General features: G+C 45.4%; 1 protein-coding gene across 1 annotated transcript in view; it reads left to right on the forward strand.

Annotated features, from left to right (window-relative positions):
- The window catches only part of CCDC33 (coiled-coil domain containing 33), a gene marked incomplete in the record, with an annotated part of 103,756 nt that extends 89,616 nt beyond the window's left edge, over positions 1-14,140 (forward strand). The window contains 11 exon segments of the mRNA XM_087704040.1: positions 540-601; positions 1,027-1,054; positions 6,537-6,732; positions 7,677-7,765; positions 8,397-8,528; positions 8,642-8,729; positions 9,383-9,501; positions 11,577-11,663; positions 12,111-12,230; positions 12,569-12,665; positions 14,052-14,140. Coding sequence (XP_087560166.1) covers positions 540-601; positions 1,027-1,054; positions 6,537-6,732; positions 7,677-7,765; positions 8,397-8,528; positions 8,642-8,729; positions 9,383-9,501; positions 11,577-11,663; positions 12,111-12,230; positions 12,569-12,637 — 990 coding nt within the window.
- Between the last annotated feature and the right edge of the window lie 241 nt (positions 14,141-14,381).

Below are 14,381 nucleotides of genomic sequence, written 5' to 3' on the forward strand. Positions count from 1 at the left end.
CTTCCTTCCTTCCTTCCTCCTTTATCTTCCTTCCTCCTTTGTCTCCTTCCTCCCTTCCTTCTTTTTCCTCTCATTTCCTTCCTTCCATCTGTATTTTCTTCCTATCTTCCTCTCTCCATCTTGTTTCATTCATTCATCCTTCCTTCCTCCTTTGTCTCCTTCCTTCCTTCCTTCCTTCTCTTCCTTCTTTTTCCCTCTCATTTCCTTCCTTCCATCTGTATTTTCTTCCTATCTTCCTCTCTCCATCTTGTTTCATTCATTCATCCTTCCTTCCTCCTTTGTCTTCCTTCCTTCCTCCTTTATCTCCTTCCTTCCTTCCTTCCTTCCTTCTTTTTCCTCTCATTTCCTTCCTTCCATCTGTATTTTCTTCCTACCTTCCTCTCTCCATCTTGTTTCATTCTTCCTTCTCCTTCCTTCCTCCTTTGTCCCTTTGTCTTCTTTCCTTCCTCCTTTAGCTCCTTCCTTCCTTCTGAAACAAAACAGCCTCTTTTAATTTCTACATTTTGAGAGCAACCTTCTTGCTGCTTGCTTCACAGATACATAACAATCGGTTTCCGTTACCTGATGCTATGGCCAAGATCCTACCTGGGAAAGACAGCAGGTATGTAGGACCCATCTCAGCCAGGGGGCTCTGCAGAACAGTTCTAGATAGACTGGAGTTCATAGAAGGACATATTTGTAGTCCAGAAGCCTGGACTGAATTTACAGTTGTACATTGCACAAAACTATCCCAGGTGCACAATGGTGAAAATTGCTTGCCTAAAATCTATGCTAGGAAATGCAACATTAATTAATTGATTGATTGATTAATGTGTGCATATTAGCAGGAATGGTATAGAAATACGGATCTTTATGCCGTTTCCCCACCCCACTCCTTCTGTTTTGCAAGCTGCTAAAGAAACAGATCAAAATAAACATATGATCAGGGGGGGGGGGAATCTAAGCTAAAGCAACATGGGAAAAATATGCCCATCTTTTCTTCTGATGTGTATTTATTTATTTATTCATTTTTTGCTAATTTTCCAGGCCAGTCATTGAAGAGATCCAAGATGTGGTAAGGCAATGAGAATTAGAAATTTATTTATTTATTTATTTATTTATTTATTTATTTATTAGACTTCTATACCGCTTAATAGGGCTTTCAGCCCTCTCTAAGCGGTTTACAATTTTTTTAGCAAATCGAGTCAGCAACTTGCCCCCACAGTCTAGGTCCTCATTTCACCCACCTCAGAAGGATGGAAGGCTGAGTCAACCTTGAGCCGGTGAGATTTGAACCACTGAACTGCAGATCACAGTCAGCTGAAGTGGCCTGCAGTACTGCACCCTAACCACTGTGCCACCTCGGCTCTCTTAAATAATTCGTTAAATAATGGTTTATTTAAAATGGTACCACATTTTCCTGCCCCCTTCCGTCCTTTTAAATCTTTCTCTCTCCTTTTGGCTTTGGAGAGGTTGATCAGCATAACAAATTAGCTTCCAGTTTGATTTTACAATCCATCAAAAATGTCTCCCTCTTTTTTTCATGGCTGCTACCAGAAACCGACAAAACGCTTTTCAGAAAGGAGGAGGAGAAAAGCGAAAATGCTTGACAAAACTAATCCTTTGCGTCTGACTTGAAGGAACTGCAGAGCTGATTAATAGCGTGGTACTAATCCTGCTGTGTGTCTCGCCCTCGGAATTTGTAAAACTATCAGACAATCCCTTGAAAGCTTACTTTAAAAAAAAAAAAAGGCCCACACATAACTGGAATAAGATGTGAAATATTGCCCTCTGCAGCAAGGAAGTAACTTAGCAGAAAAAATCCAGCAGGTTGGTTAAAAAAAAACCCAGAATAACAGAATTGGAAGGGGCCTTGGGGGTCTTCTAGTCCAACCCCTTGCTCAAGTAGGAGACCCTATACCGTTTCGAAGCAATGCTGTCCAGTCTCTTAAAAAAACTCCAGTTTTGGACCCCCCAAAAGGAAAAGATCTGAAATCATTGAAAAGCAAGTTTGACTCCGTTCAATAGAAATGCTGGGAGCGAGGGAAGAAGGAAGGAAGGAAAGAAGGAAGGAAAGAAAGAAGGAAAGAAGGAAGGAAGGAAGGAAGGAAGAAAGAAAGAAAGAAAGAAAGAAAGAAAGAAAGAAAGAAAGAAAGAAAGAAAGAGCCAAAAGAGAAGAGGAAAATTTGACTGAACCATTCTTGGCTGGAGTAGATATGATCAACTTTGTTTATTGTCAGGACTGTCCAAAAAAATCAAAACCACAACTGTGAAATCAGAGCTCTTGAATAGAGTAGAGTAGAGTAGAGTAGAGTAGAGTAGAGTAGAGTAGAGTAGAGTAGAGTAGAGTAGAGTAGAGTAGAGAGATAGGAATAGGAATAGGAATAGGAATAGGAATAGGAATAGGAATAGGAATAGGAATAGGAATAGGAATAGGAATAGGAATAGGAATAGAATAGGAATAGGAATAGGAATAGCATAGAAATAGAAATAGAAAATAGAAAATAGAAAATAGAAAATAGAAAATAGAAAATAGAAAATAGAAAATAGAAAATAGAAAATAGAAAATAGAAAATAGAAAATAGAAAATAGAAAATAGAAAATAGAAAATAGAAAATAGAAAATAGAAAATAGAAAATAGAAAATAGAAAATAGAAAATAATAGAAAATAGAAAATAATAGAAAATAGAAAATAGAAAATGAAAAAGGAATAGGAATAAGAATAGAATACAATACAATACAATACAATACAATACAGTACAGTACAGTACAGTACAATAAGAATAGGAATAGGAATAGGAATAGGAATAGGAATAGGAATAGGAATAGGAATAGGAATAGGAATAGGAATAGGAATAGGAATAGGAATAGGAGTACAGTAGAAGAAAAGAGAAAAGAAGAGAAGAGTTGGCTTTATTTGGCCAGGTGTGATTAGACACCCAAGGAATTTGTCTCCGGTGCAGAAGATGGACATGCAGGGGTTATGTAGGGTAATAGCTGGCTCTATAAGCAAAATACAAATCCTAGGTGTTTGTCTGAGCTAAGTTTGGTTGATGTTTGGACTGCTCTGAGATTAATGCAATAATTCCTATCGTGGCTTAACAGCTTTGTCCTGTGTTGAATCTTGAGTGATGGCTGCTTTTAATCCTACCATTCTGCCTGTTAGGGTTCCAAATAGGATCCAAAATTAAATCAGAGTCCGAGGCAAAGGATTCCTCAAACTTCCAATTTATGAAGAGAGCCATTTGGGAAAACCTGAATCTGAAAGCTTCCCGGTTTTCCCCACCCAATTGAAAGTTCAAGATTGTGCCCCACACCCACAAGTCCATTACATGGTCCAATCTTCCACTGCCATGCTGGCAGCTTCTGCCCATCCAGTTCTAGTCAGGTACAGAGGTGCAGAGACAAAGGATGACCTTGGCTTTCTAGAAAGAATGTTGTTATGGCTACATATCATCTAACTCCGTACAATCCCCACTCCAATTTTCCCACAATAGAAAATGCATAGTAGAATAATAGAAACATAGTAATAATAATCATAATAACAATACCAATAAGAGGGAGAGAAGATGACAAGGATAATAATAATAATAATACCGCCGCACCAAAACATGGATAAATATATACTTCTTAGACGTAAGACGCTACTGGGAGTTCTTTACTCAGACTGAACAGAAGGGCACGAAAGAACAGAGGACTTCAAAGAACTGCTCCCATCAGGAGCATTTCGAGAGCAATTTGCACAGAAAAATCACATTATTCATTTGACTCCCCATTTTCTCCTCCAGGCCGAAAGGAATGTTGTGTCTCTGGATATCGATAGCTTCTATATTTCAGCCCTTTCCAAATCCACTTGAGACATGCCTCAAGCCTCTTAACCTTCCCCAATTGCCACGTCCTTGGCTCTTTCCCATTTTTCCCGCCGATGGTCATGGTTCAGCAGAACCCCATGGCCACGGACCAAACAATGAAAAAGAAAAGAAAAAAGGTACCGTGTTTTCCCTAAAATAAGACAGGGTCTTATTTACTTTCGACCCCTGAAATGAGCACTTGGCCTTATTTTCGGGGAGGTCTTATTATTTTTGAGGTGCAGGAAGTGGTGAGTGTGGTCATTCATGGCTGCTGCTGTGTTGCAATATTTTCAGGGAGGGCTTATTTTAACACATGCCCTCAAAAGCCTGATTGGGTTTATTATCGGGGAGGTCTTATTTTGGGAAAACAGGATAGATCCATGAGATATCTCTCTCTCTGACGGCCGTGGGTCAGGAGCAAGGCTGTACCTATGTCAACATCTTGTAAATGTGTGAATTCCTTTCCTTTTCCTTTCCTTTCTTTTCCTTTCCTTTCTTTTTTCCCTTTGCCTTCTTTTCCTGTCCTTTCTTTTCTTTTCCTTTCTTTTCTTTTTTTCTTTTCCTTTCCTTTCCTTTATTTCCCTTTTCTTTCTTTTCTTTTCCTTTCTTTTTTCTTTTCCTTTCCCTTCCTTTCCTTTCCTTTCCTTTCCTTTCTTTCTTCCCTTCCCTTTCCTTTCTTTTCTTTTCCTTTCCTTTCTTTTCTTTTCCTTTCTTTTCCTTCCTTCTTTCTTTCCCTTCCCTTCCTTCCTTCCTTCCTTTTCTTCCTTTTCCTTTCCTTTCCTTTGTTTCCCTTTCTTTTCTTTTACTTTCTTTTTTTCCTTTCCTTTCTTTTTTCCCTTTCCTTTCTTTTCTTTTCCTTTCCTTTCTTTTCTTTTCTTTTCTTTTCCTTCTTTCTTTCCCTTCCCTTCCTTCCTTTCCTTTCTTTTCCTTTCCTTTCCTTTCTTTTCTTTTTATTTCCTTTCTTTTCCTTTCCTTTCTTTTTCCCCTTTCCTTTCCTTTCCTTTCCTTTCTTTTCCTTCCTTCCTTCTTTCCTTCCAAAATGGATAATTACTGTGCAGCCCTGAAAAAAATAGCGGATGACATGGGGTGGTGGTATTTTAGCGTATGCACTCAAAAGCCTGATTGGGTTTATTATCCGGGGAGGTCTTATTTGTGGGGAAACAGGATAGATCCATGAGATATCTCTCTCCCTGATGGCTGTGGGTCAGGAGCAAGGCTGTGCCTACGTCAACAGCCTCTTCCTCCTCCTCCTGACCCCTCCTCCCAAAGAACGGGAAAGGGGGCACCATGCCCATAAATCTCAATAGATCCGTCTCCTTGGTCTCTAAACAAATAAACCAGCTTTATCTCTGGGTGTCCCGTTGAAGGCTCGGGCAAGGTTGAGATTGCAGGGCGAGATTGTCTCCACAATCTCACAGCCGTCCTTCTCCAAGGCTGCAACCTGAGCCAGAAACCAAGAAATCTGAAGGATGTTGGTTGCGTTTATGTTCCACTCAAGGCAGTTGTTAGAGGCTCTCCTCCAGCCCCTGCAGAGACCCCGACCTTCGCTGGGTTCCTTTTCAGGCACTGCTTTCTTTCCCATAAAGCCCGGCCACAAGAAGGACTCCACTGCAGAAATAAGGTGGGGGGCAACAGTGAATTCCCAGGGGAAAATGAATCTGCGCTCCGAAGCAGAATTTGTACGTTCATACTCGCAGAACTGTATGCTCTCTGGTCTGGATCTAAATACAAGTTTTAAGGATTCAATTCGTTTCATGTAGCTAGCAATAGTTATAAGATTGCAGGGTTTTTCCCCTTTGGTTCATGCTGTTAATTTGTCCCTTCCTTTGTTTTCTCCCTTCCTTCGGCCCTCTCTCCATCTTCCTTTTTTTGCTCTCCTTCCTTCCTTTCTCACTCCTCCTTCCTTCCTCCTTCCCTCCCACCCACCTTCCTTCCTTCTCTCTACTTCCTTCCTTCTTTCCTCCCTCCCTCCCCATCTTCCTTTTCTTTCTTCTCTCTCCTCCCTCCCTCCCTTTATCTTCTGCTGTTCCTTCCCTCCTTTCCTTTCCTTTTCTTTCTTTTCCTTCCTTCTTTCCTTCCCTTCCCTTCCTTTCCTTTCCTTACTTTTCCTTTCCTTTCCTTCCTTCCTTCCTCCCTCCCAACTTCCTTCCTTCTGTCTACTTCCTTCCTTCTTTCCCCTCTCCCTCCCTCCCCATCTTCCTTTCCTTCCTTCTCTCTCGTCCCTCCCTCTATCTTCTTTTCCTTTTCCTTTTTTCCTTCATTTCCTTTCCTTTCTTTTCCTTCCTCCCTTCCTTCCTCACTCCCACCTTCCCTCCTCTCCACTTCCTTCCTTCTTTCCTCCCTCCCTCTATCTTCTTTTATTTTCCTTCCTTCTTTCCTCCTACCATTCCCTTCCTTCCTTCCTCCCTCCCAACTTCCTTCCTTCTGTCTACTTCCTTCCTTCTTTCCTCCCTCCCTCCCTCCCTCCCTCCCTATCTTCCTTTCCTTCCTTCTCTCTCCTCCCTCCCTCTATCTTCTTTTCCTTTTCCTTCCTTCATTTCCTTTTCTTTCTTTTCCTTCCTCCCTCCCACCTTCCCTCCTTCTCTCCACTTCCTTCCTTCTTTCCTCCCTCCCTCTTTCTTCTTTTATTTTCCTTCCTTCTTTCCTCCTACCATTCCCTCCCTCCCTCTCTCCCTCCCTCCCTTCCTTCCTTCCTTCCTTCCTTAGGAAATGGATAATTACCGTACATCCCTGAAAAAAATGGCGGATGACATCATATCCTTGCGCCAACACATTTCCACGCTGGAGAGGGAAAACAGTGCCTTGAGACGCAACCTTGCCTTACATGAAGACATTGGCCGGGCACTTCTGCAGGACATTGACCTAGATGTTATGACCAAGGCAGAAATAGTCGACAGGATACGTAAGAGAATTGTCTCCTCCTTTTCCTGCCCATGCGGTTGAGGGAAGGGACCACTGAAAGGAAAGGAAAGGAGAGCACCTTAGAAGTCTCATAGAAGTGTCACATCTGTCCAGGCCAAGAGTCTCTCCCTGCCAGTGGTGGGTTCTGGATCCCGTTCCAACCATTGGGCTCGGCAGCCTCCACATGGATGTGTGCAGCACGTGTGCATCTTAGCGCCTCCGCAATGCTCCAGCTGCTCAGCGGAGCATCGCGCAGGTGCTGTATGTGCCATGCGTGTCCGCGGAAGCGCTGAAGACTTAAAAGACCAGTAAGGAGCTCGGGTGGGTGAGTGGGTGGGCACTCCATACCAGGGTATACCACCTGCAATTCACCACTGTTCCCTGCAAAAGTTAACTTTGGATACATCAATGGCAAGATTGCAACATGTCATCCTGTGGCTTCCATCATTGGGTTGGGAGAAGGATTCTGACTCTAGGAAGTCCTCAACATTAGGACCACAGTTGAGCCCAAACTTTCTGCTGTTAAGCGAGACGTTTGTCAAGTGAGTTTTGCCCCCTGTTACGACCCCACTGTTAAGTGAATCACTACAGTAGTAAGTGGGTAACCCTGTTGCCCAGTGAATCCAGCTTCCCCGCGGACTTTGCTTGTGGGAAGTTTGCAAAACGGGATCACGTGACCCCCCGAGACATAGCGACGGTCATAAATATGAAGCATCTGAATTTGGATCCCCTGATTATGGAGATAATAGGGTGGCGTACAAGTGTAATAAACATTGAACATTGAACATTGAGATGCTGCAAAGGTCATAACTGTGAGAAACGGTCATAAGTCAACCTTTTCCAGCCCCGTTGTAACTTCAAACAGTCACTAAACGAACAATTGTGAGTCAAGGATTACTTATACCTTCATGGGAGTTTTTGCCCCCCCTTTTTTTCCTTTCTCAGTGACCCTCAAGAAAAAATTAACATCTGGGGCTCGGGAGATGGCTCGGATGAAGGATCGGATTCAGAGGCTGCAAAATGAATTGATTCGGGTGAGAGTTCTCACAATTCTCCTTTGGTGCATCTTACAATGGTCTCGCCTTCTTGAAAGCTGGACAGGACCACTAAGCTTTCATTGGTTTATAACTAGCTGATGACCCGGCATTGCCTGGGTATTTTCAGACGTCGGAGAGTTTGTCTGACAGGAAACCATTGAGAGGGGCCTTTCTTCTCCCTACTCCCATGCCCATCATCCCTGCCCTCTCCCTTCCCACTCTCATGCGCTCCTCCTTCCCGCCCTGTCTACGATCCTGGCCCTTTGCCCCCAATCCATCAGGTGCTTCTCCCTTGGTCCACTGGAAGGCGAACGTCATGGCTGGCTTTCCAGAGGAAGCTGCGAAGGAACTGACATCACAAACAAATGCCGCTCTAGGACACCGCACTCGTTGTGCTTACCCATCCAGGCTCTCCCTTCTCTCTCCCATGACACCACAAACAATTGCTGCTCTAGGACATCACACTCGCTGTGCTTACCCATCCAGGCTCTCCCTTCTCCCTCCCATGACATCACAAACAATTGCCATTCTAGGATGCTGCACTTGCTCTCTTTAACGGGCCAGGCATTCCAGAGTTATGCTGGAACACACATACACACACACACTCGTTTTCTTTTCCTCCCCCCAGAAAAACGACCGAGAGAAAGATCTGGTGATGTTACAACGAGCCCACCAACAACAGCAGATGGTCCTTAGAAAATACCAAGCCAAGATCGCCCGGATGCAAACTCTTGAAGATGCGGTCAGGCAGCAGGAGAAGGTCAGGGCTACTACTGTATCGGATACCTTCAGCCGGGGTGGGTGGGGGTGTCCTTAAGGAAAAGGGAACAGCCCTTTTCCTGGGCAGTGACGCTCATCCCTTTCCTCAAAAAGGTAATCGGGAGGATGGAGAAGATGCTCGAAGGGAAGATGAAGGAACGAATCAAAGAAGCCTCCTTTGGAGAGCTATCCAAAACAGCCGGTAAGTAATCCACAAAGTGACAACGCATCTCGTGTTCTTCGCATCCGAGAGATTTGGCTGCCATTCCTGAGTGAAATTGTTGGGTAACCTATTTCATTTCATTTCATTTCTTGAATTTATAAGCCGCCCAATCCCGGAGGACTCCGGGCGGCTTACAGAAATGAAAAATATTAAAAAAAGGATTAAAACAATAAGATACAACAAGATTAAGAAGAAAACACAACATGCATGCAGTCAAAGCAGGGCTGGACCTCAATCCAGAGGTCAACAGCCCCAGGCCTGCCGGAAAAGCCAGATTTTGATGGCTTTACGGAAGGCCATGAGAGTGGGTAGGGTCCGGATCTCTGGGGGTAGCTCATTCCATAAGGCCGGAGCGGCAACAGAGAAGGCCCTACTCCGAGGCATCGCCAGCCGGCATTGGCCAGCTGAAGGCAACAGGAGAAGGCCCATCCTGTGTGATCTTATTGGTCTAAGGGAGGTATGTGGCAGAAGACGGTCTCGTAGGTATCCGGGTCCTAGGCCATGTAGGGCTTTAAAGGTGATAACCAGCACCTTGAATCGTGCTCGTTCCCGAGTGAAGAAGAGATTCTTGGTACTTATGAAGCTCTTTCCTTCTCCTTTTTTTTCATTGGCCATCACATAACTGTTCACAGGTGACAACTGGTCCAAAGATGTCTACTCCACCCTACTGATGGAGAATGTGAGGCTACGGGACGAACTGGGGAAATCCACTTTTCATGCCCCCATCATATTGCAGCAACAGGCCTTACCAGTAAGACCCTCCGTCTCAATAGACATTCCTCTCTTTCCCTCTCTTCCCTCTCTTCTCTTTACCTATCTACTTATGGGTGTACCCATCCACCCATCCATCTCTTTATCTGCCCCGTCATCTCCGTGCATCACTCCACAGCAGTGGTGGGATTCAAATAATTTAACCACCGGTTCTCTTCCCTAATGACCAGCTGGGTAGGTGTGGCTCGGTGGTCATGTGACCAGGTGGGCATGGCCAACTCAACGTCACTCGTGTCGATGGGCGCTTCGCCTTAGCTGTTACAATGTCATAAGGGTTAACCGGAGAGGCAGTTTCTGTAAGCAGGTCAATAAAGGTTAGGCTAGAAACAACACCAGAATGTTTCCTTCCTGCCTTCCTTACAGGATTAGCCCTGTAAAGTGGGGAAAAACAAAAGGAGATTTCTTCCAACAACCGGTTCTCCGAACTTTTTAGAAAGTTAACAACCGGTTTTCCCGAATAGGTGCGAACCGGCTGAATCCCACCACTGCTCCACAAGTACCTTCTACTTCTACCCTTTCTGACCCTTGGTCTGTCTGCTTGTAGGTCTATCTATCTAATCTTCCAATTACCTGTCTCCCTATTTATCTTATGTATCAACTGCATGTCTTCATATTAATGGGGGGCCCTGATGGGTCTGATCCAAAAAACAGTCATACAGAATAACAAGGTTGGAAAGGACCTTGATTGATTGATTGATTGATTGATTACATTTATATGCCGCCCTTTTCCCCGAAGGGGACTCAGGGCGGCTCACAATTCAATCAATGGAGGTCTCAGGGTGGCTCACAATTCAATCCTTGGAGGTCTTCTAGTCCCAGTGGTCACCAACTGGTGGTCCATGGACCACCGGGGGTCCATGAGAAAATTTTGGTGGTCCGCAGAAAAATTATATGCATTTTTTATATTGCACTAAATCAGGAGTCCTTAAACTACGGCCTCTGGGCCAGATATGTGCAATGGACATCTGTGTGTCTCCCGCTTTGGGGTCTTTTTGTATGGGTTGGAGGGGGGCACAAATTCTGACTTGGGGTCTGCTTCAGCCTCCTAGTGTGGGGCTTTGGGCGAAGGCTGGAGGGAAGAGCTGTTGGTGGCGAAGAGCCGGAGGGCCTCGTTCCAGGGGTACTGCATCATGGCCTGGAACTGGCTGACTATCTCCAGGAGTTGGCATCTGGCCTTGCGCTCCCGCAGGTCTTCCCTCTGCTTGGAAAGCCCATGCTCCTAGACCTCAGTGAGGTGCTTATACTGAGCCTCGTTAATCCAATTTGAAGTGAGCCAGCTATTTTGCCAACTCTTTCTCAAGGTGGCTGCTTAGCTCCGACAACTGCTTCCTACTGAGGCTCTAAGGATCCCGGGCGGGCAGGCAAGGAGTGGGTGGGAGGGGCAAGTAGAGGCTGGCAAGGCATCCCTCGACGTGAGTGACATCAAGTTGGCCATGCCCACCCAGTCACCTGACCACCTAGCCACACCCACCCTGCCAGTCATTAGGAAGTTTATATTAGTCCGCGGGATTTAAAATTAGTGGTCCCTGAGGTCCGAAAGATTGGTGACTTCTGTCCTAGTCCAACTTCCTCCTCAATCAGAAGACTCGTATACCATTTCAGACAAATGGCTGCCCATTTTTTTCTTAAAACTTCCAGTGTTAGAGCACCCATAACCTCTGGAGGCATCTGGTCTCCAGTGGAGACTTTTCCCACCACCTGACTCCTGGAGCCGAGGTGGCGCAGTGGTTAAATGCAGCACTGCAGGCTACTTCAGCTGACTGCAGTTCTGCACTTCAGAGGTTCAAATCTCACCGGCTCAGGGTTGACTCAGCCTTCCATCCTTCCGAGGTGGGTAAAATGAGAACCCGGATTGTTGTTGGGGGCGATATGCTGACTCTGTAAACCGCTTAGAGAGGGCTGAAAGCCCTATGAAGCAGTATATAAGTCTAACTGCTATTGCTATTGCTATTTAACTAAGCAGAAGGGCCATTTGTAACCCAAAACCACATGGCTTTCTCTTGGCTTTCTCTTCCACCTTTGAGCCATAAACCCTTATTGATGTCTCCCCCCCAGGATGCATTTTCAACCAGCTCAGAAAAGCTCTCGTTGGTTTCAAAGCTGGAGAAGGCTGAGGCCCGCATCCTTGCCTTGGAAAACCAGGTAACTTAGTTCTGGCGCCCAACCAGTGGTGGGATTCAAATAATTTAACAACCGGTTCTCTGCCCTAATGATTTCTTCCAACAACCAGTTCGCCAAACTGCTTAGAAAGTTACCAACCGGTTCTTCCGAAGTAGTGCGAACCGGCTGAATCCCACCACTGGAAGGAAGGAAGGAGGGAAGGAAGGAAGGAAGGAAGGAAGGAAGGAGGGAGGGAGGGAGGGAGGGAGGGAGGGATGGGTGGGATTCAAATAATTTAACAACCGGTTCTCTGCCCTAATGATTTCTTCCAACAACCAGTTCACCAAACTGCTTAGAAAGTTACCAACCGGTTCTCCCGAAGTGGTACGAACCGGCTGAATCCCACCACTGCATCCAACCATCTAAAGCATCTACTGTATGTCATCATTGAGGCTCTGAGCCTGTAAGCATTTCTCTTCTTTGCTACAGCTGATGGACTCTGCCAAGAACTGGGGGCGAGAGAAGCAGAATTACAACACAAAACTGCTTGAAAATGACCTCGGATTTGACCGATCGACGCCCTCCGTCATCGTTCGTGATATTTATCCGGTGAGCTGTGGACATAAAACAGCAGAAACAGTCTAGCAGGGAAGGCTAGGTAGAGTGCAGTACTGCAGGCCACTTCAGCTGACTGTTATCTGCAGTTCAGCGGTTCAAATCTCACCGGCTCAAGGTTGACTCAGCCTTCCATCCTTCAGAGGTGGGTGAAATGAGGACCCAGACTGTGGGGGCGATATGCTGTCTCTGTAAACCGCTTAGAGAGGGCTATCTCTAAGCCCTATGAAGCGGTATATAAGTTGAACTGCTATTGCTATTGCTATTGCTATTTTGATGCGAAGGAGAATGTTTGTTCTTAACCCATTCACATGTCTCCTCTTCATCCACAGAATGTGAAGGAGAAGAGCGAGGATGAAGAGGAGAAGCCCAAAACCTCAGGGAAGGTCATCCAAAAGTAGCCAGTTATGGGGCTGAATCTCCTTATAGGTCAGTGCCAGGGCTGGGTTCCTGCCAGTTCTAGCCTCTTCTATAGAAGAGGTTCCACAAATCTACAGTGCCGTTTAGAACCGGTTCCAGCTCCCTCCCCCCCGCCTGTCCGCACATCATCAAGATGAAGAGCGAGAGGAGGAATTCTGGGAGTTGACGTCCACAAGTCTTAAAGCTGTCAAGTTTGAACACCCCTGGGGTTTTTTTCCCTAAAGGGTTAAGGGTGCAAGGGTCTTGTAACTTGACAGCTTTAAGACTTGCACACTTCAATGCCAGAGTTCCTGAGCCAACATTTGGTTGCTAAGCAAGAGCGTTGTTAAGTGAGTTTTACCTCATTTTACAAGTTGGCCATGCCCACCCAGTTACATGGCTGGCAAGCCAGTCCCACCAGGTCACATGACTAGCAAGCTACTCCCACCCAGTCACATGGCCAGCAAGCCACTCCCACTCAGTCACATGGCCAGCTGAGCCATTCCCACAAAGCAGACCACACCTACAGAAGAGGTTCTAAAAAAATTTGAAACCCACCACTGGTCAGTGTTAATTCTTGGCCGCAGTTGTAAGCCAAGATGGCACAGCTTTGGATGGGGTTGGGGGCTGTAGGCAGGGGTAGGAATGAAAGGGGAGTGGAGTTTGCAAGAGACAATTAGCTTACTTAATTAGTGTGAAGATTTGTTCGTGATTGTCATTTGGGAGATATCGGCCTGGCAGCTCTCCAAGCCTGATAAGGTCTGTGGTTGTAAATCCACCCTTGAAAGACTGTTTGCCGGGACTTTGCTGGATGTGAATGAGAGGAATTCACAGGAGCTTCATAAAAAAGGGTAAACAAGAAGTCTGCGTCATGATTTGGGGAAGCCTAGGTCAGAACACCTTGCTGGAATAGTTGCAATATTGCTATTCCTGAGAAGGAGAGAGAGAGAGAGAGGCTGACTTTTTCCTACCATCAGAACTGGTTCGTTGACATAGGGCCAATCCTAGCTGTGTCTTGAACCAGCCAAGGAGTGGGAGTAATCTTAGTGGAAAGAAAATCCTTGCAAGATATTTTATGGTGGTTTAAAAGAGTCAGAATGTCCTCATCTCAGCCAGCTTTCACTACATTTCCATGACTTGGGCCAAAGGTTGTCCACACCCATTGGCCTAGGATACATGGGTTGAGTCAACTGGTTCCCGGAGAGGAAGGAGGAGGCAACAGTGAATTATGTACAGAGGTGGGTTCCTACTGGTTCGTACCGGTTCGGTAGAACTGGTTCATCAAATCTACCGAACCGGTTAGTAGAGGTTCCACCAGTGGACCCCGGAAAGCAGGCCAAACCTACAGAAGAGGTTCCAACATTTTTTTTAAACCCACCACTGATTGTGTGACACCACTTCTTCCATCCTTCCTAGAAACCACATTAATCCAACACGACTGAAGAGTCATTGGAGTCCACAGCCTCCGACTGAAGTCTGGGAATTGTTCTATCCATTTGCAGCCGAACAAGATATCTATTGCGAAATATATACAGTTATATACCTCTTTCCTGGAGAGATGAGCTGAATACAGACTTCTCTGTAAAATACCTTACGGTCCTGGTGCCTGCGGTGTAAATTTTGTACAGTACCTAAAGTGTCTTTGAGTTTGCAACGGTGGTGAGGATATCGCCCTGGGAGACAGGAGGAAGAGCGACTGGCCAGGCAGAAGTCAGATCAACTGATTGTGCTGTAGGAATGTGTCTC

The sequence above is a fragment of the Thamnophis sirtalis genome, unplaced genomic scaffold (assembly GCF_051295495.1).
Source record: "Thamnophis sirtalis isolate CommonGarterSnake01/CBP01778 unplaced genomic scaffold, rThaSir2_p1.2 scaffold_2, whole genome shotgun sequence".
In the NCBI taxonomy this organism is placed as follows: domain Eukaryota; kingdom Metazoa; phylum Chordata; class Lepidosauria; order Squamata; family Natricidae; genus Thamnophis; species Thamnophis sirtalis.